Here is a 24105-nt window from a genome sequence, read left to right on the forward strand (position 1 = left end):
TCGTCTGTAAAGAATTCGTGTTAGTATTTTGCAGCTGTGGCTTAATAAACTGATTGTTCGGTAATTTTCACATCTGTCAACACCTGCTTTCTTTGGGATTGGAATTATTATATTCTTCTTGAAGTCTGAGGGTATTTCGCCTGTTTCATACATCTTTCTCACCAGATGGTACAGTTTTGTCAGACTGGCTCTCCCAAGGCCGTCAGTAGTTCCAATGGAATGTTGTCTACTCCGGGGGCCTTGTTTCGACTCAGGTCCTTCAGTGCTCTGTCAAACTCTTCACGCAGTATCATATCTCCCATTTCATCTTCATTTACATCCTCTTCCATTTCCACAATATTATCCTCAAGTACAACGCCCTTGTATAGACCCTCTATATACTCCTTCCACCTTTCTGCTTTCCCTTCTTTGCTTAGAACTGGGTTTCCATCTGAGCTCTTGATATTCATACAAGTGGTTCTCTTCTCTCCAAAGGTCTCTTTAATTTTCCTGTAGGCAGTATCTATCTTACCCCTAGTGAGATAAGTCTATACATCCTTACATTTGTCCTCTAGCCATGCCTGCTTAGCCATTTTGCACTTTCTGTCGATCTCATTTTTGAGACGTTTGTATTCCTTTTTGCCTGCTTCATTTACTGCATTTTTATATTTTCTCCTTTCATCAGTTAAATTCAATATTTCTTCTGTTACCCAAGGGTTTCTACTGGCTTTCGTCTTTTTACCTACTTGACCCTCTGCTGCCTTCACTACTTCATCCCTCAAAGCTACCCATTCTTCTTCTACTGTATTTCTTTCCCCCATATCTGTCAATTGTTCCCTTATGGTCTCCCTGAAACTCTGTGCAACCTCTGGTTTAGTCAGTTTATCCAGGTCCTATCTCCTTAAATTCCCACCTTTTTGCAGTTTCTTCAGTTTTAATCTACAGTTCATAACCAATAGATTGTGGTCAGAGTCCACATCTGCCCCTGGAAATGTCTTACAATTTAAAACCTGGTTCCTAAATCTCTGTCTTACCATTATATAATCTATCTTATACCTTTTAGTATCTCCAGGGTTCTTCCATGTATACAACCTCCTTTCATGATTCTGAAACCAAGTGTTAGCTATGATTAAGTTGTGCTCTGTGCAAAATTCTACCAGGCGGCTTCCTCTTTCATTTCTTATCCCCAATCCATATTCACCTACTACGTTTCCTTCTCTCCCGTTTCCTACACTCGAATTCCAGTCACCCATGACTATTAAATTTTCGTCTCCCTTCACTATCTGAATAATTTCTTTTATTTCATCCTACATTTCTTCAATTTCTTCGTCATCTGCAGAGCTAGTTGGCATATAAACTTGTACTACTGTAGTAGGTGTGGGCTTCGTATCTATCTTGGTTACAATAATGCGTTCACTATGCTGTTTGCAGTAGCTTACCCACATTCCTATTTTCCTATTCATCATTAAACCTACTTCTGCATTACCCCTATTTGATTTTGTGTTTATAACCCTGTAGTCACCTGACCAGAAGTCTTGTTCCTCCTGCTACCGAACTTCACTAATTCCCACTATATCTAACTTTAACCTATCCATTTCCCTTTTTAAATTTTCTAACCTACCTGTCCGATTAAGGGATCTGACATTCCACGCTCCGATCCGTAGAACGCCAGTTTTCTTTCTCCTGATAACGGCATCCTCTTGAGTAGTCCCCGCCCGGAGATCCGAATGGGGGACTATTTTACCTCAGGAATATTTTACCCAAGAGGACGCCATCATCATTTAATCATACAGTAAAGCTGCCTCGGGAGAAATTACGGCCGTAGTTTCCCCTTGCTTTCAGCCGCTCGCAGTACCACCACAGCAAGGCCGTTTTGGTTATTGTTACAAGGCCAGATCAGTCAATCATCCAGACTGTTGCCCTTGCAACTACTGAAAAGGCTGCTGCCCCTCTTCAGGAACCACACGTTTGTCTCGCCTCTCAACAGATACCCCTCCGTTGTGGTTGTACCTACGGTACGGCTATCTGTATCGCTGAGGCACGCAAGCCTCCCCACCAACGGCAAGGTCCATGGTTCATGGGGGTCTCAGGATATATGCACCCAAATTGCGTGAAAATGTAATCACATGTCAGTTCTAGTATAATATATTTGTCCAATGAATACCCGTTTATCATCTGCATTTCTTCTTAGTGTAGCAATTTTAATTTGCCAGTAATAACGAAATCGAACCCTAATAGTGTGAAGTAAGAGATTTAACATCTTTTTTTGACATCATTGAACAAAAACTATGTCAAAAACTTATTAAATTTGTTGCATAATGTCCACATTGTATGATGCATAGTTACTTCAGTAGTGCAATGCATAGATGCGCGCTCCTGCTCGCGCACCTCCGCATGCACCGCTCGGTAGTGTCGCTACGCAGTTCGCCGCATCTTGCATGGCAGCCGTGGAGCGGCATGGCAGAGGGTGGCAATACATCAATAGCTTTGCTTAACAAAACAGGCAAACACGAGAGGGCAGTTAACACTATTGCACATGCAACAGCTTGCTTACTCACTATCACCCATCATAACAAAACCACTAATAAGTGAGCACAGCTGCAGGTAACTGCTAGTAATAAATATAACCGTGTTGTATCTGCAATTATAAATAGGATCCAAGAGTGATAACGCACTAAACTTATAAATAAACACACGTGAAAAATTAAAAACCGACGCTCTGAATCCATCATCCCACATAAATGAAATTTTTTCACATACCATACAGGCTATAAACGGTATATTATCATAATCGCTGAGTAATTCACCAAAGGGCAGATTGTCTTGGACAACAATTTCAAGAGCTTCCATAATCTTTTCTTGCCATATGTACTGATGTATGGAGACGATCATGTCATCTGGGATTAAAACGTTCATCACTGCTTCCAACTTTTGTCGCAACCGGTCGCTAAATGTTGCCGGTAAAACAGTACAGTGCGCGTGTCGTCCCCTCACTTCTCGCCCACAAATGCTTATTGGGTAACAGATCTGGTGAACGTCACGGCCTAGAAAATTAATGACAATTTTGGACTGTTTGTTGGATTATTTTCTAAGCAAGAGCACGGCCTTTATCGAGTCGTTGTATAGATGTCAACAAAATGTGTAACATGGCATTCTGAATGTGTCTTACAAAGTTCGGTGCTGCCACAAGCAATATATCAGAGGTGTACTGTCATTGAGGACCATCATTCACCACAATCGGTTTACTCGTTGTTGGTTCCTTGTGTTGATACGAGGGCTCTCCAGAAAGTAAGTTACGATCGGTCGCGAAACGGAAACCACAGTGAAAACCAGAAACATTTTATTTGCAACAGGTAGGTACACCTTCCACCTACTTCTCTACATAGTCGCCGCTCCAACTTCTAGTTTCGTCGTAGTGTTGTATCAACGTTCCAATATCCTCGTCATAGAACGCAACCGCCTGTGCTTTCGGCCAGGTCTGCAGCTCGTTGTCTGTCGAAAAATTTTGTCTTCGTGGCCAGAGGTTTTTGTGAGCAGAAATGAGACTCAGGAGGAGCCAATTACGGACTGTATTGTGGGTGATCAAACACTTCTCATCGGAAACGCTGCAGGAGCGTCTTCATTGCCCCTGCAGTGTGCGGCCGAGAATTGGCTTGAAGAAGGAACTGCTCGACAGTTGTGTTATGTGGGGTGCATGACACAGGCGAAATCTCTAACCGGGCCCTCATGCTTGGCGGGAGACGCTATTCCCTACGCATCTTTACGTGCTCACTGTTCACTCAAAACTGAAAAGAGCGTCGCGACACGATTGACGGGCATACTAGAGACGCTGACCAACACATCTGTCCGAAGCTTTACCGGATTTTCCCAGTGGTTTCCATTTTGCGGCCGATCGTAACTTACTTTCTGGACAGCCCTCGTATTTCCTGCACTCCACTGTTTACCTATTTTTTGGTAGATGCAGATGAATCAAATAATCGCCATTGAATACAACGTTACAGCGTTCTTTTTTACATTTTCGTATGTTACAATATCGTTGCAGATTGACATGATAAGGTCGATGTGAAAGGAACTCTGGCTAGTGCCGTCTTAGTCCGTAGCCGAACTTACAATAAACAATATCTGATAGTCCTATTGACACTGGGAATGCCACATTGAGCCTAATAGGTGATGTGCCTGCGTGCGATCAGCGATGGCTACTGGTCCGCTAAGACTCAAATGGTTCAAATGGCTCTGAGCACTATCAGACTTCAACTGCTGAGGTCATTAGTCCCATAGAACTTAGAACTACTTAAACCTAACTAACCTAAGGACATCACACACATCCATACCCGAGGCAGGATGCGAACCTGCGACCGGCCCGCTAAGGCAGTCAAGGCATTGGTCAGTATACTACTGACGTCCCATACCAGGTCGACGAGCATACGCAGTTTCCTCAGAGCAACGGCGACAGTATTTGTACTCACCGACCATTCACCTTCTTCGGAACGGCTGTCTAGTGCCGCCCCCCCCCCCCCCCTCCCCCCGCATCCTTGTATCAAGCCGGCCGCGGTGACCGAGCAGTTCTAGGCGCTCAGCCATTGGATGTGTGTGATGTCCTTAGGTTAGTTAGGTTTAAGTAGTTCTAGGGGACTGATGACCTCAGATATTAAGTCCCATAGTGCTCAGAGCCATTTGAACCATTTGAACCTTGTATCAACAAATCACTCTTACTGAAAGTCAATTACTGAAACTTCCTGGCAGATTAAAACTGTGTGTCCGACCGAGACTAGAACTCGGGACCTTTGCCTTTCAAGGCAAGTGCTCTACCAACTGAGCTACCCAAGCACGACTCACGACGAAAGGCGAAAGGCAAAGGTCCCGAGTTCGAGTCTCGGTCCGGCACACAGTTTTAATCAGCCAGGAAGTTTTATATCAGCGCGCACTCCGCTGCAGAGTGAAAATCTCACTCTGGAAACATCCCCCTGGCTGTGGCTAAGCCATATCTCCGCAGTATCCTTTCTTTCAAGAGTGCTAGTTCTGCAAGTCTCGCGGAAGAGCTTCTGTGATATTTGTAAGGTAGGAGGCGAGGTACTGGCAGAACTGAAGCTGTGAGGACAGGTCGTAAGTCGTGCTTGGGTAGCTCAGTTGGTAGAGCACTTACCCGCGAAAGGCAAAGATCCAGAGTTCGAGTCTTGGTCCGGCACAAAGTTTTAATCTTCCAGGAAGTTTCAAATCAGCGCACACTCCGCTGCAGAGTGAAACTTTCATTCTGAAGTCAATTACTGTTGTTATGAGCCCAGTATTTTCATGTTCAAAAAGAGGAACCTACTCCGTCGACAGCGTGGCGCTATGAATTACTACCTTCACTGCCCTTCCCAAATGCTGCATGCAAATTTAATCTTTCTTTGTTGGATCTTTAGAAATGTTAATTTTCACTTTGCTCTACCATATTTCAAAAAGCAAGATTAGGGTTTAATGTCTAGTCTATGACATGACCATAAGCGTCGGAACGCAAGCTCCGATTGGGGACGATATCGGCCGTGCCCTTTTTAAAAGAACTGTTCCGCCATTTGTCTTAAATAGTCTATGAAAGCCACGGAAAACCTAAATACAGATGGCTAACCAGTAATTTGATGTGAGTCCTAACAATCGCCACTTCGCTCGGATACAGTAATTGAGTACTTCATTATAAAAGTTCTGTGCCTTCACATAATTCAGTTAGTGATACATCGAGACGATATCTCAATGAAGGATTTTCACCAACCTTCTAAAGTGAAACACGTGAGCCAACACTGTTTTCGGCTTGTTTTGCGTGTCCTGTTACTGTCTATATGTGGGAAAGTTGTACGAGGGAAAGCCTTAGCGCTGCTGCTAACTTAGACATAGGAAAAACCATAAAAAGTTGATATGAATAGGCTTAAACTGTAGTTAAAAATTTCCAACTCTCCAACACCTTGCTTTCTTTAGGTTTACCCAGGGGTCGCTTCCAAGTCGCTACGCAGTCTGCTAATGAAGAGATAGAAGTTGATTATTGCGTGAGTGGTGAGTTTATTTCGTAGCCGCACTCCTCGGTAATAAGGCAGTGGACTCTCAGCTGGCTTGTTACGCTTCATTTGGGCTGGCGCCATTATGGCGAGCTGTGTGCTAGCTTCCAAGTTAGCTGGCAGCCACGAGTCGTGTCGGGCCTCTTTAATGATGAGGCAGTAATATATCCGGCCAGGAGAGCTCCTTTACTAGCAACAGCTTTGAAGTGTGTTCCCACATATATCTACACCTGAAGAATTTTATCGACACCAACGGCTACGAATTCATCATTTTACGAGCTGAATCTGTCACTCTGACAGCTTTCTCTTAGCTGTATAATAAATGTGCATCTAGCACAGTGTTAAGAGCAGAACTCAACTTTACGGGACAGTTAGTTGATCCACACTGATTCCTAGATGGTTTGCCTCACCCTTTTAGGTGAATACTAGGCTTTTTCCCAGTCTTCACCCCAGATACACAACATACAAAAATGAAAACAGTTATCTTTGGTCCAGGCTGTAACATGGGTTTTTCACTGGTTCGCCTAGGATTTTTTCTCCTGTCGCATCTTCTCTATAACTCTTCAATAAATCTCAGTTTTATACCATGAAATTTGATGTCGATAGAGAGCAAATTTCAATTCTCTTTTTACTGTTGTAACATAGAAGAAAAGGCGGACTGAAGTGTAACGTCCTGCCGCGTCCACCACGTTAGAGACGGACTGAAGAAGAATGACAAAAGGATACTGCCTTGTCTTTTCCGGACGAACTACCCCGTCAATCGCCTACATCGATTTAATCCACCCAAGGAAGATTTATGACTGGATAATCGGAACACGAGTCCATTGATTTAACCATTGGACTCCTTGTTTGATTCGTAATAGCCAACAGCCATACATTATGACGATTCCAAACTACCAATGCCGCTCACTGTAATTTTATGTTCTACAGTATAATTATATTTCCTCCAAAGTCTTCTTCGTTTCAAGTATTCTTTGCTCGTTAGTCTGTAGCTTTATACTGTTTCTTAACTGAAAACAGATAAATGTCTTCGAATATATGAATATTTGTTGTGATAAGCAAAGCAAAGTTCCATTCATACTAAATACACTGATTTAAACATGTTTGTTACTACAATATACGAACATTTTGCCTTCATGGCACCCAAAATGAGAATATACCTGCAGCTTGGTACCCGCATCCACCACATGGCATCACGTCCGCCTACAACAGAAGGTACATACACCAGCCTCGTATGATTTAGAATATGTTTGTGAATAAAGTTGGTGGCACATTACTAGTGATTATATTTAAACAGAACGAGGATAATGGAATGTAGTCGAATTAAGTCGGGTGATGCTGAGGGAATTAGATTAGGAAATGACACTTAAAGTTGTAAAGGAGTTTTGCTATTTGGGGAGCAAAATAACTGATGATTGTCGAAGTAGAGAAGATATAAAATGTAGACTAGCAATGGCAAAGAAAGCCTTTCTGAAGAAGAGAAATTTGTTAACATCGAGTATAGATTTAAGTGTCAGGAAGTCATTTCTGAAAGTATTTGTATGAAACGTAGCCATGTATGGAAGTGAAACATAGACGATAACTAGTTTGGACAAGAAGCGAATAGAAGCTTTCGAAATGTGGTGCTACAGAAGAATGCTGAAGATTAGGTGGGTAGATCATATAACTAATGAGGAGGTATTGAATAGGATTGGCGAGAAGAGAAGTTTGTGGCACAACTTGACTGGAAGAAGGGATCGATTGGTAAGACATGTTCTGAGGCATCAAGGGATCACCAATTTAGTATTGGAGGGCAGCGTGGAGGGTAAAAATCGTGAGGGAGACCAAGAGATGAATACACTAAGCAGATTCAGAAGGATGTAGATTGCAGTAGGTACTGGGAGATGAAGAAGCTTGCACAGGATAGAGTAGCATGGAGAGCTGCATCAAACCAGTCTCAGAAATGAAGGCCACAACAACAACACATATTTAAACAGAGACTGTGGCTCTCATTGTCACAATAGCCACCAAAACTTTGATATGTGTCAAATAAGGAACATTTTTTTTAAAGGAGAGGTGTCTACAAAATGGATCAAAACGTGAATTAAAAATTTTGTCATGTATACAAGGGATACAAATGGAACCTCATATAATAATTTGACGAAGAAATTTATCTACTAATACATCAAAGCAAAAACCTGAGTTAAACGATGTGATTTTAATCTATATCATTTGCAATTCAATAGTTAAAGTTGTCAGCCCGTCTGGTTAACGTCAGTTGGTGAACAACAGTTAAATTTTTTCGTCTTTTATTGGGTATACTGTTCAAAAAAGAAAACTAGCACATAAAATCAGTTTATACGAAACAGTATATATGTTCCTAGAGCATACCACTTTTTTCTCTGCACATTTGCATGTATGTAACTACAGTACGTGATTGGCGACATTACACACCAGTGCCCCATACCAGTACACCTGAAAAAAACATTAGAACCGCATATTTTGAGATGTGATGCAATAGAGCTTGATTTTTTTTACTAGGGCAAACGTTCTACCACTCTTTTAAAATGCTCAGAAAGCCGTTAAAACAATGTTTTAAGACGTCTAAATTTCAATGCCCCTCTCCCCCTCTCCTATAAGGTCACTATACCGGAAACTCATTTTCTACGGATCAAGCGCTGTGTATCTATAACTGTGAGCAGTAAGTAACGTCTCGTTGACTTGCAATAATGCTAACATCATCTGCAAAAAGGAACACCTGAAGAGGTCTGTGGCAGAAAGCAATAACCCACAAGAGCGCATTTTGTGATAATATATGTTACATGTTTGTTTAAATTCTAAGATAAAAATATAGAAACAATAACACAGTGTAGTTCATATAGAGTACCGTGAATTCGAACATTAAATATTGAACTAATCGTTAAGCATGTTGTGCATTCTAAAATACACTCAAAGAAAAAAAAGAGAAAAAGGAAAAAAAACACGAAAAAATTATCCGAATGGGACGGAAATCGGTAGATGTTATGTGTATGTACAGACAAACAAATGATTATAATTTCATAAAATTTAGATATCTTATTCAAGAGAAAGCGCTTCAGAAACTGAGAAAGTTAATAACACATTGGTCCACCGCTGGCCCTTACGGTAGAAGTTATTCGGCTTGGCATTGATTTACAGACCTGTTGGATGACGCCCCGAAGGATATCGTGCCAAATCCTGTCCAACTGCCGAATACATCGTCAAAATCCTGATGTGGTTGGGAGTCCTGCTCATAATGTTCCAAACATTCTCAATTGGGAAGAGAACTGGCGACTTTGCTAATTAAGATAGGGTTTCGTCAGCAGCAAGACAAGGAGTGGAGCCGGCCGAGGTGGACGAGCGGTTCTAGGCGCTACAGTCTGGAACCGCGCGACCGCTACGGTCGCAGGTTCGAATCGTGCTTCGGACATGGGTGTGTGTGATGTCCTTAGGTTAGTTAAGTTTAAGTAGTTCTAAGTTCTAGGGGACTGCTGACCTTAGAAGTTAAGTCCCATAGTGCTCAGAGCCATTTGAACAAGGAGTAGAAATCTCGCCGTGTGCAGAAGAGCATTATCTTGCTGAAAGCCCAGGATGGCTTGTTATGAAGGGTAAAAAATGGGCTGTAGAATATCGTCGACGTGCATCTGTGCTGTAAGAGTGCCGAGGATGATAAATAAATGGATCCTGCTATGAAAAGAAATGACACGCCAGACCATAACTCCGTGTTATCGGGCCGTATGGTAAACGACACTCAGGTTGGAAATCCACCTCTGTGTGGAGCATCTCCAGACACAGAATCCCACTGAGCGGAATAGAATCATTTACAGTGATCCCGCTTCGAATTAGGTGAGGACGGGTCTGGTGACGCCTGAGAGAGCAATAGGATACCGACTTGAATGCTGCCCGCTTTGGGGCCGACAGCCTGGAGTGGCTGTCTGGGCTGCCATTTCTTTTCATAGCAGGAACCCTTTGGTTGTCATCCGCGGCACTCTTACAGCACAGCGGTACGTCGACGATATTCTGCGCCCCGTTTTGTTGTCCTTCATGGGAAGCCATCCTGGGCTTGTATTTCAGCAAGATAATGCCCGTTCGCACATGGCAGGAGTTTCTACTGCTTGTAGGGACCTTGGCCAGGAAGGTAGCTGAATGTCTCAGCAACTGAGAACAAGCATTATGGGCAGGAGCCTCAAACCAGATCGGGATTTCGACGATGGAACGCGCCAATCAGACAGAATTTGGCACGATATCTTTCAGGAGGATATCCAACAACTTTATCAATCAACGCCAAGCCGAAGAACTGCTTGGATAAGGACCAGAGGTGGACCAACACATTACTGAGTTTCTCAATTTGTGAAGCTCTTTCTCTTGAATAAATCGTCGATTGTTTTTGAAATCGTAATCATTTGTTTCCCTGTACATTTACATAACATCTACCGATTTCCATCCAAATCGTATAATTCCCTCGTGTGCGTCCCCTTTTTTTCTTATAGTGTACAACAGGCAATGATAACACTCTCAAACTTAATTTAGAGTTAACACTTTCTTCCGCCAACCCTTTCAACTAGGCCCCCTTACACAAATAAAATTAGGCCATTCCGCCGGCCGCTGCATCAAAATTTAACCTTTTATGCAATTCTTTTAATTATTATTCTTCCTTAGAAATTTAAATTACCATAATCTTACTTAAATCAGTAATCAACTGCCTCCTTTCCACATTTACTCACAAGTCAGAATATGCGTAACTATATCAAATATCAATCTTTCAACTTACGAGAATATACAAGCGAGTATACAATTTTTTTATGACTTAGAGGAGGCTCAATGGTAACCGAAACATGTTAATTTTCCCTAACATTAGTTTTGATACAATTGGAAATGGAACAGTGCTTCCTTTTCAGTAACGTATGGCTGTGTCACGACCGCTACACCATCACACACCGTGTCCAATGATATGCTCCATCCGTCTATTTCAGTACACATAAATACATGACCGTGTCAGCTCTTACGCCTGAAACAGTTTAGTATGAGAGACAAGAAAAAAATGTTCAAGTGTGTGTGAAATCTTATGCGACTTAACTGCTAGGGTCATCAGTCCCTAAGCTTACACACTACTTAACCTAAATTATCCTAAGGACAAACGCACACACCCATGTCCGAGGGATGATTCGAACCTCCGGCAGGACCAGCCGCACAGTCCACGACTGCAGCGCCCCAGACCGCTCGGCTAATCCCGCGCGGCTCAGAGACAAGAAATAATAACAATTTTTAGGAGGCAAATGCCGTAAACTGCAGCCACTTGGCAGCTCAGTCCCCGTCACTGGCCTTTACCGGCGTGATCAATAAACACCTAGACACAAATGAGTATGAAGTAATTCTGTAATTAATGAAAACCCACAATTGATGGAGCTCTTCAGAACAACACACTCAAGCAACTGTCTAGCCTCTAAATCAAAGGTTGTACAGTCCATATGGCCGCGCGATTCTAGGCGCTTCAGTCCGGAATCGCCCTGCTGTACGGTCGCACGTTCGAATCCTGACCTGGACATGGATGCGTGTGATGTCCTTAGGTTATTTAGGTTTAAGTAGGTCTCATCTAGGGGACTGATGACCTCAGATGTTAAGTCTCATAGTGCTTAGAGCCATTTGAACCATTTTTTGAGGTCCGATACGGTAAGAACAGCAATGGGCCCAGATTCGAACGCTGGGGAAAGTCCATTGTGGTTTCTCAGTTCGTAATGGACTGGAGTGGTGACACGGAGGTGGTGTGTTGCAGCCATGGCCCCGTTCGCGTTCGCGCCGCCGCTGTTCGAGATGTGGAAGAAGCTGCCGGTGGACGAGCGCGCCAAGCGGCCCCCGCGGTCGCAGCGCGCGACGCTGGTGGAGCGCCCGCTGGCGACGCCGCTGCTGCCCCTGCGGCTGTGGAGTGGCGTGGGCGTGGGGCTGCCCTACACGCCCCTGCTGCCCTGCCCAGTGCCGCCGCCGCCCTCGCGCTCCACCAAGACCCCGCCGCCCATCTCCGTCATACAGTGACCGTTCCTTCCTCGATCCGACCCCACTCATACTGTCTAGTCCTGTAAACAAGCCCGCTATAAGCGGCCATGTATTTATAGCTCAGATTCGTTGCGATGTTACTTCTTAGTTTATATACCTATCGTCGTGTCTGTTGCGTTAGTGTAATGTAGATATGTGTATGTAATTACAGTAAACAACGCGTTGTTATGTATTGTTGCAAAAATTGTACCTAACTTGAAAATAAAAATAATCGTGTGGTATTTTATGCTGTTGTGTGTGTTACAAAAAATTAGTCCCGTTTTTTTCCTTTGGTAGCGAGTACTAGACACCCGTGATTATACATAATATAATTATCTACATCTACATCTACATCCATACTCCGCAAGCCACCTGACGGTGTGTGGCGGAGGGTACCTTGAGTACCTCTATCGGTTCTCTCTTCTATTCCAGTCTTGTATTGTTCGTGTCGGTATGCCTCTGTGTGGGCTCTATCTCTGATTTTATCCTCATGGTCTCTTCGCGAGATATACGTAGGAGGGAGCAATATACTGCTTGATTCCTCGGTGAAGGTATATTCTCGAAACTTCAACAAAAGCCCGTACCGAGCTACTGAGCGTCTCTCCTGCAGAGTCTGCCACTGGAGTTTATCTATCATCTCTGTAACGCTTTCGCGATCACTAAATGATCCTGTAACGAAGCGCGTTGCTCTCCGTTGGATCTTCTCTATCTCTTCTATCAACCCTATCTGGTACGGATCCCACACTGCTGAGCAGTATTCAAGCATTGGGCAAACCAGCGTACTGTACCCTACTTCCTTTGTTTTCGGATTGCATTTCTTTATGATTCTTCCAATGAATCTCAGTCTAGCATCTGCTTTACGGACGATCAACTTTATATGATCATTCCATTTTAAATCACTCCTAATGAATACTCACACATAAGTTATGGAATTAACTGCTTCCAGTTACTGATCTGATATATTGTAGCTAAACGTTAAGGATCTTACTTTCTGTGTATTCGCAGCACATTACACTTGTCTACATTGAGATTCAATTGCCATTCCCTGCACCATGTGTTAATTCACTGAAGATCCTCCAGCATTTCAGTACAATTTTCCATTGTTACAACCTCTCGATATACTACAGCATCATCCGCAAAAAGCCTCAGTGAACTTCCGATGTCATCCACCAGGTCATTTATGTATATTGTGAATAGCAACGGTCCTACGACACTCCCCTGCGGCACACCTGAAATCACTCTTACTTCGGAAGACTTCTCTCCATTGAGAATGACATGCTGCGTTATGTTATCTAGGAACTCTTCATTCCAATCACACAATTGGTCTGATAGTCCATATGCTCTTACTTTGTTCATTAAACGACTGTGGGGAACTGTATCGAACGCCATGCGGAAGTCAAGAAACACGGCATCTACCTGGGAAACAGTGTCTATGGCCCTCTCAGTCTCGTGGACGAATAGCGCGAGCTGGGTTTCACACGATCGTCTTTTTCGAAACCCATGCTGATTCCTACAGGGTAGATTTCTAGTCTCCAGAAAAGTCATTATACTCGAACATAATACGTGTTCCAAAATTCTACAACTGATCGACGTTAGATATATAGGTCTATAGTTCTGCACATCTGTTCGACGTCTTGAAAACGGGGATGACCTGTGCTCTTTTCCAATCCTTTGGAACGCTACGCTCTTCTAGAGACCTACGGTACACAGCTGCAAGAAGGGGGGGGGGGGGGGGCAAGTTCCTTCGGGTACTCTGTGTAAAATCGAACTGGTATCCCATCAGGTCCAGCGGCCTTTCCTCTTTTGAGCGATTTTAATTGTTTCTCTATCCCCCTGTCGTCTATTTAGATATCTACCATTTTGTCATCTGTTCGACAATCTAGAGGAGGAACTACAGTGCAGTCTTCCTCTGTGAAACAGTGTAACGTTGTTGCATTAATTTGCTCAGATAGCGGTGCTGATAGACAATAAAAGGGGGTTAAAAGCTGTGAGCTATCTGAGGAAGTTAACATTACATTACTGCGCAACTGTTTCACCAGGTATCCAGTCTAGCTTACCAAATTCCCAACCAGACTAACATTAACTATAATCTTTTAATAGTCATACGAAAACCGGTGATATATATATATATATATATATATATATATATATATATATATATATATATATATGGGTAGAACAAAAGAAAAGTTGCTTTATTGAAGAATATTGTTAAGACGAGACGTTATAATCTCACGCACATTCGCATTTAAGATTGATGATGTAAGTTAGACTTACTGATCAACACGTGGTTCCACTTTACTCACGTAGTAGTGACAAAGCAACTACTGGAAGATATTCTGAAGTTCACACTCGAAATACACTGCGTTGCAATTTAAGATAACATTAGATATTTTAGAGCTAAACCTGAAATAAAGGTGATTAAATTTTCAGTTAGGCTGAACTTAAGAAATCCATTGTCCTGCGGACTTAGCAGACACGCGCTTAGCCGGAGATCTTACCACTTCAGACGCTCGCCGTGGACAGACTGACCTGGGCTCCTACCAAGGGTGCTTCCGTATACAAAACGGAAGTGACCAGGGAGGCAGCTTCCTATACCAACATGACAAGGGACGGACAGGACCATACTAAGGATAGAAACCTCTTTGCTTTTAGAAAGCGGAGCTACCTGTTCCGACGTTGGTCCTACTGTTCTCTAGCACACAGGCTTGTCTGCTACCATCCAGCATGCAACTAGAAATACATTTGCTCATTCATTCTTTCACACAGAAGGGAAGGGGGATGACAGTATCTTATCATATACAGTATATGACATAAAGCGGATGTATGCTCGGTATGAGACTGTGTGACATGAATTACATATAAACTGTGTTTTAAAGTGTAGTAGTGTGACAGATCGTTCTTGTTTATGTGTAAAAGTAACACGTTTCACTGCTCAGTCTCCTCTCAGATAGTCAGAAACACCACAGTAAATCTAGAAGAGTAATTTATGCCGTAAATGACAACATATTTAAGAAATTAACATGAAAGGAATCCAACAGAGACCTTTCAACAGCTTTGGTAAAAGACATTTAGTATTTCGACCTTTAGTCTGTCATCCTCTGTTTCAGTACCATTTTGGTCACAGAGTGGCTGGACATTTTGTTTTGATCCACCTACCGCTTTGACATAAAATCAAAATTTGTTATGATTTTCTGCCAAGTCAGTACATAGACATTATCTGATCAAAAGTATCCGATCACTTATTAGTGGTCATTAATGTGCGATGTACCTTCACTTCGTCTATACGATATCTTGAACTCTGTTGGAGACACATTCAGTTTGATGTCTCAATGTCTGTGAAAGAATGGTAGCCCATACCTTACGAGCCGAAGCCAGAAAAGGGAGTCATGTTGCACTGGTGTCTAGAGCAAAGTCAACCTTCTGACTCATCCCAATGGTGTTCCATTGGGTTCAGTCCGGGAGTCTGGCCAGGCTAGTCCATTACATCTACATCTACATTTATACTCCGCAAACCACCCAACAGTGTGTGGCGGAGGGCACTTTACATGCCACTGTCATTACCTCCCTTTCCTGTTCCACTCGCGTATGGTTCGCGGGAAGAACGACTGTCTGAAAGCATCCGTGCGAGCTCGAATCTCTCTAATTTTGCATTCGTGACCTAGTCGGGAGGTATAAGTAGGGGGATACCTCATCCAGAAACGCATCCTCTCGAAACCTGGACAGCAAGCTACACCGCGATGCAGAGCGCCTCTCTTGCAGAGTCTGCCACTTGAGTTTGCTAAACATCTCCGTGACGCTATCACGCTTACCAGATAACCCTGTGATGAAACGCGCCGCTCTTCTTTGGATCTTCTCTATCTCCTCTGTCAACCCGACCTGGTACGGATCCCACACTGATGAGAAATACTGAAGTATGGGTCAAACGAGTGTTTTGTAAGCCACCTCCTTTGTTGATGGACTAGATTTTCTAAGTACTCTCCCAATGAATCTCAACCTGGCACCCGCCTTACCAACAATTAATTTTATATGATCATTCCAGTTCAAATCATTCCTCCGCATCCTCCCAGATATTTTACAGAAGTAACTGCTACCACTGTTTGTTCCGCAATTATATAACCATACAATAAAAGATCCTTCTTTCTATGTATTCGCAATACATTACATTTGTCTATGTTAAGGGTCAATTGCACTCCTTGCACCAAGTGCCTATCCGCTGCACATCTTCCTGCATTTCGCTGCAATTTTCTAATGCTGCAACTTCTCTGTATACTACAGCATCATCCGCGAAAAGCCGCATGGAACTTCCGACACTATCTACTAGGTCATTTATATAGATTGTGAAAAGCAATGGTCCGAAAACACTCCCCTGTGGCACGCCAGAGGTTACTTTAACGTCTGTAGACGTCTCTCCATTGAGAACAACATGCTGTGTTCTGTTTGCTAAAACAGGACTGTTATTGTCCACAGATCATTGCCGTACAGATGCTGCTTTATGACAGAATGCATTGTCATACTGATACAACCTATCATTGGCTCCGAACTGTTCCTCTACTGTACACAACACGCAATGCTGCAAAATATGTTCGTATCATTCAGCACTTGGCTTTTTTTTAATACAATTGGATGATCACTCCCTAACCTCGAAAATCACCTCCACACAGGAACACCACCTCCTCTGCACCGCACTGTTGGCACTAAGCATGACAGGGGGTAATGTTTACCACGTATTCGTCAAACCCAAACTCTTAAACAGCACTCCCACAGGGTATAGCGCGATTCATCGCTCCAAATCACTCTTTTACAGTCATCCATTACCCAGTGTCATCGGTCTTTACACCATCTCAAACATTATCATTGACTACAAAAATTTGTGGCTTCGAGGAACTGCTCGACCACTGAAACCCATCGTAACTCCCTTCACACAGTGGCCGTGCTAGCTGGAACACACGTGTACTCCCTTTCGCCGATCTCACTCGATAATTTACAACCACCTTCCTCAATTCTCGACGGTCCCTGTCCCTTACTGGCAACGGCCTTGCCGCAGCTGTTGCCATTTTTCGAGCTGCACTCAGCCTCGTGATGCCAATTGAGGAGCTACTCGACCGAATAGTAGCGGCTTCGGTCAAGAATACCATCTTACGACCGGGAGAGCGGTGTGCTGACCCCACACCCCTCCTATCCGCATCCACCACTGAGGATGACACGGCGGTTGGATGGTCCCGGTAGGCCACTCGTGGCCTGAAGACGGAGTGCTTTCAGTTCTTTCCCTGTCCCTCAGTAGGCTACCTGAGGTCTGCCTGGGCTTGGTTTTTCTACAGTTGTTCCTTTGCGCTCCCACTTCACAATCTCATTGCCAGCAGTCATCTTGGAAAGCCTTAAAAAGGTTGAAATGTCCCTGATGGATCTGTTACTCAGGCAGTATTCAATGTCTACCGGCAACGCAGTACTCCTCGCCCCCAATTACGCTGGCGGCTCTGCTTCTCGTGACATCTAGTGGTCAATTCCGCATTATATATGGATATCCGGATACTTTTGATCAGATAGTGTTCTATTTCTTCCACAGAGCCTCAAGCACGTAAAATACCTCATACATCAAGAACACATAACAAGTATTACAGGTACTAAGTGAAATGGTTCACATGGATTGGAATAAGTCACCAAATTTTTTTTGAGACTTACTAACAAACTTATCACAAAACTTGTAAATGTTCTACACAGTGAGATGCGTCGTAATTCTTAGAATATGGTAGCCACGCATCATCAAACAGAAAATCAGTTTGTAAGACTTATTTATGTTGATCACACAACTGCACTGAGTGTATGTGGAAGTCAATTTTATGTAATTTGATATTATTAATAATAAATACAGCAATCAGATTTGCGAAGAAATTTCTCACTGGAGTAGAAGGAGTTGGCCAACAAAAACTGTAGCCCATTTGCCCTGTGACTCGATAAGGCCTAATGGCTATTTTTTGGTAACAGCAGGAGAGAAAACAAGGGGATTAGTTAATGGTACCCGTGGCTTGCGATGTATGATGTGGATGTAACTATGACGGGAATCCGATAGATGGCAGCTCCGGCGCTATGTCAACTATCTCTGCATTTCACGCAGTTTGCAGAGAGCAGTCATTTCACAGGTGAGCTTTTGTTGTTTGACATCCAGGCGCTAAAATTTCATACAGGTAAGTTTCTTGTTTTACTCATTCATTAAACTTTTTTCTAGAAACATGGTATTATGTCAGTTACTTCATGCAACTGTCCTGTTTTAAATCACGTAATTACTTTTACCACATTTCGTAGCTACGTATGTGAACTGCTTTCCTTGCATCTCGGATCCGACATACTCTGGTAGATCATACTGAGTATACACATTACTGAAAGGAGGTCATATTGAGCTCACACTTTTCGTTTATGTTCTGTAATTATGACTTTTAACCGTGATAAGGTACCTGGTCAATGAAGCCAGCATGACCTAAAAAAGCCATCACTACGAAAGATATGTCAGACTATAAAGCAGAAAAAGAGTTTGGTATTACACGAAACACTCTCAATCCATATGTCACATTTGGATGTAAAATCAAAGCAAAGTTAGATCGAAAATTTACTTGGTCTGAAGAACGACTTGCTGAACTCTATTCTCGAATAGTATGGTTGATAGAGCCCGCCTGGTTAGCCGTGCGTTCTAACGCACGTCTTTCCGGATTGGGAAGGAGCGCCTGGTCCCCGGCACGAATCCGCCCGTCGGACTTGTGTGGAGGTCCGGTGAGCCGGCCAGTCTGTGGGTGGTTTTTAGGCGGTTTTCCATCTGCCTCGGCGAATGCCGGCTCGTTCCCCTTATTCCTCCTCAGCTACACTATGCCGGCGATTGCTGCACAAACAAGTTCTCCACGTACGCGTACACCACCATTACTCTACTACACGAACATAGAGGTTACACTCGTCTGGTGTGAGACGTTGCCTGGGGGGACCATCAGGGGCCGAACCGTACAATAACCCTCAAAGAGTGGTTCGGTGTGGGGCGGCGGAGGAGTGAAGTGGACTGCGGTAGTCGTCGTGGGGTTGTGGACCACTGCGGCTGCGGCGGGGATGGAGCCTCTCCGTCGTTTCTAGGCCCTGGTTAACATACAATACAATACAAGGTTGATAGAAGTGGGCTATCCACTAACGACTAAAATTCTAAGACTACGTATATGCAGATACTGAATGAAAAGCAACATTATTCACCAATTTCCTGGTGTTAAGCATATTGCAAAACACAAATAGGCAAAGAAAGTTTTAAACGATAGCCCTACAATGTCTGTCAGAAAATCTCAAAATCATAATCTGGCTAGCGCACAGAACTGAAACAAAGTAGTTGTTCAAGGCCATTTTCAAAAAAGTTTAAACTCTTTTTTAGGAACTAGACATCTTTTGGAAATCTTGACAGACTTTTCAACGTGGATGAGAAAGGTTGCGGCTGAATTTAGATAAAGAACCACGAATATTCGCAAAGAAAGGCACACACAGACACATAACTGGTGATGAATGTGGGGAAAATGTAACAGTTGTCTCTTTCGTGAGTGCAATAGAAGCAGTTGTTCCTTCAATGCTCCAATGATCTTATTCAAACGAAAACGCATGGAAGCGGAGTTTGATGACGATACTACCTGCAGGCTCTGTTTGCTGCATGACAGAAAAGGAGATCAATGATATAACGAGTCTGGCGATGAATGTGGGAAAAATGTAACGATTGTCTCTTGTGTGAGTGCAGTAGAAGCAGCTGTTCCTCCAATGCTCCAATGATCTTATGCAAACGAAAACGCATGAAAGCGGAGTTTGATGACAATACTACTTGCAGGCTCCGTTTGCTGCATGACAGAAAAGGGGATCAATGATATAATCAGTTTTATTGAATGGTTACATCATTTTGGTCATCATAAACATTCTGGGCGATATTTACTGGTTTCTGATGGAACCAAAAGACAGGTGATGTAACAGTGAACACTGTAGACCCGTACGCCATAGTTTTATATTGCCCCCTTTGCAATGCTACTCATGAGCTGCAGCCGCTAGATAAGTTAGTATTTCGTTCATTCGAACAGCACTGGGATCAAGAAGTAATGATGTACTGGTGTAATCATCGTGAGAGAACTTTAATTAAGCAAAGCTTTGGAAAAATCTTTCCAAAGTTTGCGCTAAGCTGTATGACGATGTTTAATATCGCATCTGGTTATAAAGCTACAGTATTGTATTCGTATGATCCTAACGCGAATCCGGAAGTTGCATTTGCACTTAGTATGGCTTCAGGGGTACAAAATCGTGCACCTTCAGAACCTCTGTCAATATTAACTCGGCAAAAATCAAGAGACACATCCGCCCCAGGTAGCTGAGTGGTTAGCCGGCACGGTAGCTCAGCGTGTTCGGTCAGAGAGCCGGAAGGCCTCTGTAATAAAAAAAGCTGAGTGGAAGCATCAACCACCGAAATTGAGCAGGATGTCTTGCGACGTCCGCAACGACCAAACACAACGATCAATAACGAACAAAATGAAAAAAAAGTGGTCAGCGGGACAGAATGTGAATCCTAAGGGCCCGGGTTCGATTCCCGCCTGGGACGGAGATTTTCTCCGTTCAGGGACTGGGAGTTGTGTTGTAACACATAATCATCATCATTTTATCCCCATCGACGCGCAAGTCGCCGAAGTGGCGTCAAATCGAGTGTGTGTGTGTGTGTGTTTGAGGTTTACGGGCGCTAAACAGCGTGGTCATCAGCGCCCAAGCGCATAGAAACAGGAACACAGGCGGTGAAGGGACGAAGACGGACGCCGAACAAGGAGAACGGCTAAAAGACACAGGCCTGACGCAGTTCCAAATGCGCACAAACAGAGGCAAAACAAGAGGAGAAGAAACACACTAAAAAAGGAAAGGAAACACAAGGAAAAGAGAACAGATACCGAAGGGAAACAAGGAGGTAATCGTGACTGGCGGACCTCTTACCTAAAACCTGGATGAGCCAGTCACCCAGCAGCACATTAAAACCTTCTCCCTAAAATCCGAGGCAACAGATTGGACAGGACACAAAACCGTAAAACCTTAACCACAGTCGCTGCGTCGTCTTGCAAAATAGAGGGCAAATCCGGTGGCAAGGAAACCACCGCCCTCTGGTCAGAGAATAAAAGACAGTCAAGTAAAATGTGGCGGACAGTAATCTGGACGCCACAAGCACTGCAGATTGGGGGGTCCTCCCGCCGGAGTAAAAAACCATGCGTGAAGGGACTGTGTCCAATGCGGAGGCGAGTGAGGAGAACCTCATCCCGCCTGTATGACTGGTAGGACGTACGCCATGGTCGCGTAGTGGCCTTTACCAGACGCAGCTTATTGTCAGAAACTGCCAACCACTCCTCTTCCCATTGATGCATAACACGAAAACGCAAAAGGGAGGTTACAGCATGGAGGGGGACGGCACATTCAACAACGTGAGGGAGGTAACATGCATCTTTGGCAGCCACATCCGCCAGTTCGTTTCCCCTAATACCCACGTGCCCCGGCACCCAGCAGAAAGAAACCTCCTTCCCCTGCCGTTGCAGGTGGAGTAGGGCATCATGGATGTTCTGGACGACCGTATCCGCTGGGTACAAGTGTTGAATGGTCTGAAGGGCACTCAGGGAGTCAGAACAGATGAGGAACTTAATACTGGGAACACATCTCATCTGCTCCAATGCCCGCAATATTGCAAACAATTCGGCATCGAGGATGGTAAACACCGCAGGAAGCCGTAACTTGACGACTCGATCAGGGAAAACAACAGCACAACCAACAGTGTCCCCCTGTTTAGAGCCATCTGTGAATACAGGTACATGGTCCGGATGCTGGTTTAAAATATCGTAAAATAAGGAGGTAAAAACAAACGCCGGAGTGCAGTTCCTCCGGTTCTCCGACAAGTCTAAAAGGATGCTGGGCCTCTGGAGCAACCAGGGAGGCAGGCGAGTAAAACCCTGTCGTTGGGGGGCCACACGCTCCACACCAAGGGACTCAATCAAATGCTTGGCACGAATCCCAAATGGTTTTGTTGCCCTGGGACGACTGGAAAAGAGACGTTCCATAGGCGGTCGGGAAACGGTAGGGTACGCAGGGGAGGTAGGACAGGCAAGGAAATGACACACCCGTCGCACCATGAGGAGTTTCCGCCGGATGGCGAGCGGCGGTTCCCCTGCCTCAGCACATAGGCTGGGGATGGGACTGGTACGGAAGGCACCAGTGGCCAGCCTGATACCCTCATGGTGTACTGCGTCAAGGATCTTCAGATACGAAGGCCTTGCTGACCCATACACGGTGCAAGCATAGTCAAGACGCGATCGGACGAAAGCCCTATAAAACTGCAGCAGACGCGCCCGATCTGCTCCCCAGGACCGATGGCTCAGACACTTCAAAATATTCAGTGCCTTCAGGGCCCGCACCTTGAGGTCTTTAAGGTGAGGCAACCACGACAACTTGGAATCAAAAGTGAGGCCCAGGAACCTCACAGTGTCTCTAAAAGGAAGAACGGTGCCCCTCAGGCGCAATTCAGGGGAGGTAAAAAGACGCCGAGAACGATTAAAATGAACACACACAGATTTGTCTGCAGAAAAGGTAAAACCCGTCTTTGCAGTCCATGCCGCTAAGCGCTTTATCGTAAGCTGTAACTGCCGACTAGCACTGACAAGACTGGAGGAAGAACAGAAAACAGCAAAATCGTCCACAAACAAGGAGCATTGGGCAGGACTCCGGATAGTGGACGTGATACTGTTAATAGCAACGGCAAAGAGGGTGACACTTAAAACGCTGCCCTGAGGAACACCATTCTCCTGCACGTACAATTCCGATAGCACATTACCAACCCGATACCGAAAGAGGCGGTGAGAAAGAAAGGACCGAATGAAGATGGGGAGATGGCCACGAAAGCCCCACTCATGGAGTTGATTGAGGATAAGGCGGCGCCAAGTAGTGTCATACGCCTTATTAATGTCAAAGAAGACCCCTAGACAATGCTGGTTACGTAGAAAGGCCTGCTGGATGGCGGCCTCAAGCAGGGTCAAGTTGTCTATAGTAGAACGAAATCTCCGAAAGCCACACTGAGAGGGGCTAAGGAGCTGCCTGGTCTCGAGCAGCCAAACCAGGCGGCGGTTGACCATGCGCTCCAACGTCTTCCCAACACAGCTCGTCAAGGCAATACTCCGATAACTACTGGGATGCGTTCGGTCCTTCCCTGGTTTGAGGAGGGGAATCAAAATTGCCTCCCTCCACGAGTCAGGGTACGTGCCAGATAACCATATCATATTGAAACAGTTCAGGAGAACTTCCTTGGATGCCAGCGACAGGTGCCGCAGCATGCTGTACCGGATTTGATCATGACCAGGCGCAGTATCATGAGCCACAGACAGCGCAGAATCCAGTTCCCACATTGTGAAGGGGCAGTTATAGGGTTCAGAATTTAGAGACCGGAAGTCCAAGTGGCCCCTTTCGACGGCAGTGCGGTAGCGGCAGAAATCTGGATCACAGTTAATAGTGGCGGTAGATTCCGCAAAATGCATGGCCAGTGTCTGGGCAATGTCTCTCGGCGCCGTGAGGAGACATCCCTGATGCAGCAATGCCGTGACAGGTAGCTGGCTGAGTTTCCCGGAAATCCTCCTGATGGCTTCCCATACTTTCGTAGAACTAGTGGAGCGAGAGATGGAATTCAAGAACGATTGCCATGACCGTCGTTTGCTCTCTTTAATCACTCGCCGCGCTCTGGCCCTTGCCACCCGAAAGGACGCAAGATTGTCAGCTGAGGGACGGCACTTGAAGCGGCGCAGTGCTGCACGGCGGGCGCGGATGGCTGAGTGGCACTCAGTGGTCCACCAAGGGACAGGACGCCTCTTGGGATGACCGGATGATCGTGGGATTGACAATTCAGCAGCATGAGAGATCACGGCTGCAACATGGTCTACCCATTCGTGGACGCTGGCACAGTGTTCCAAAACAGCCAGTTGGCTGAAAAGTGTCCAGTCAGCTCTGCAAAGGTGCCACCGGGGCGGCACTGGTAATGCCACAGCCTCATCCAGGAGGCGAATCC

At 44.7% G+C, this 24105-nt stretch overlaps 1 protein-coding gene across 1 annotated transcript in view; it reads left to right on the forward strand.

Moving 5' to 3' along the window:
- LOC126299077 (ETS-related transcription factor Elf-1-like) overlaps positions 1-12279 on the forward strand; it is a 137228-nt gene extending 124949 nt beyond the window's left edge. Inside the window, exon 4 of the mRNA XM_049990747.1 lies at positions 11776-12279. Coding sequence (XP_049846704.1) covers positions 11776-12032 — 257 coding nt within the window. The 3' untranslated portion in view covers positions 12033-12279. The remainder of the gene's footprint in view (positions 1-11775) is intronic.
- Positions 12280-24105: the final 11826 nt, after the last annotated feature.

Source organism: Schistocerca gregaria, chromosome X, assembly GCF_023897955.1.
Source record: "Schistocerca gregaria isolate iqSchGreg1 chromosome X, iqSchGreg1.2, whole genome shotgun sequence".
In the NCBI taxonomy this organism is placed as follows: Eukaryota; Metazoa; Arthropoda; class Insecta; order Orthoptera; family Acrididae; genus Schistocerca; species Schistocerca gregaria.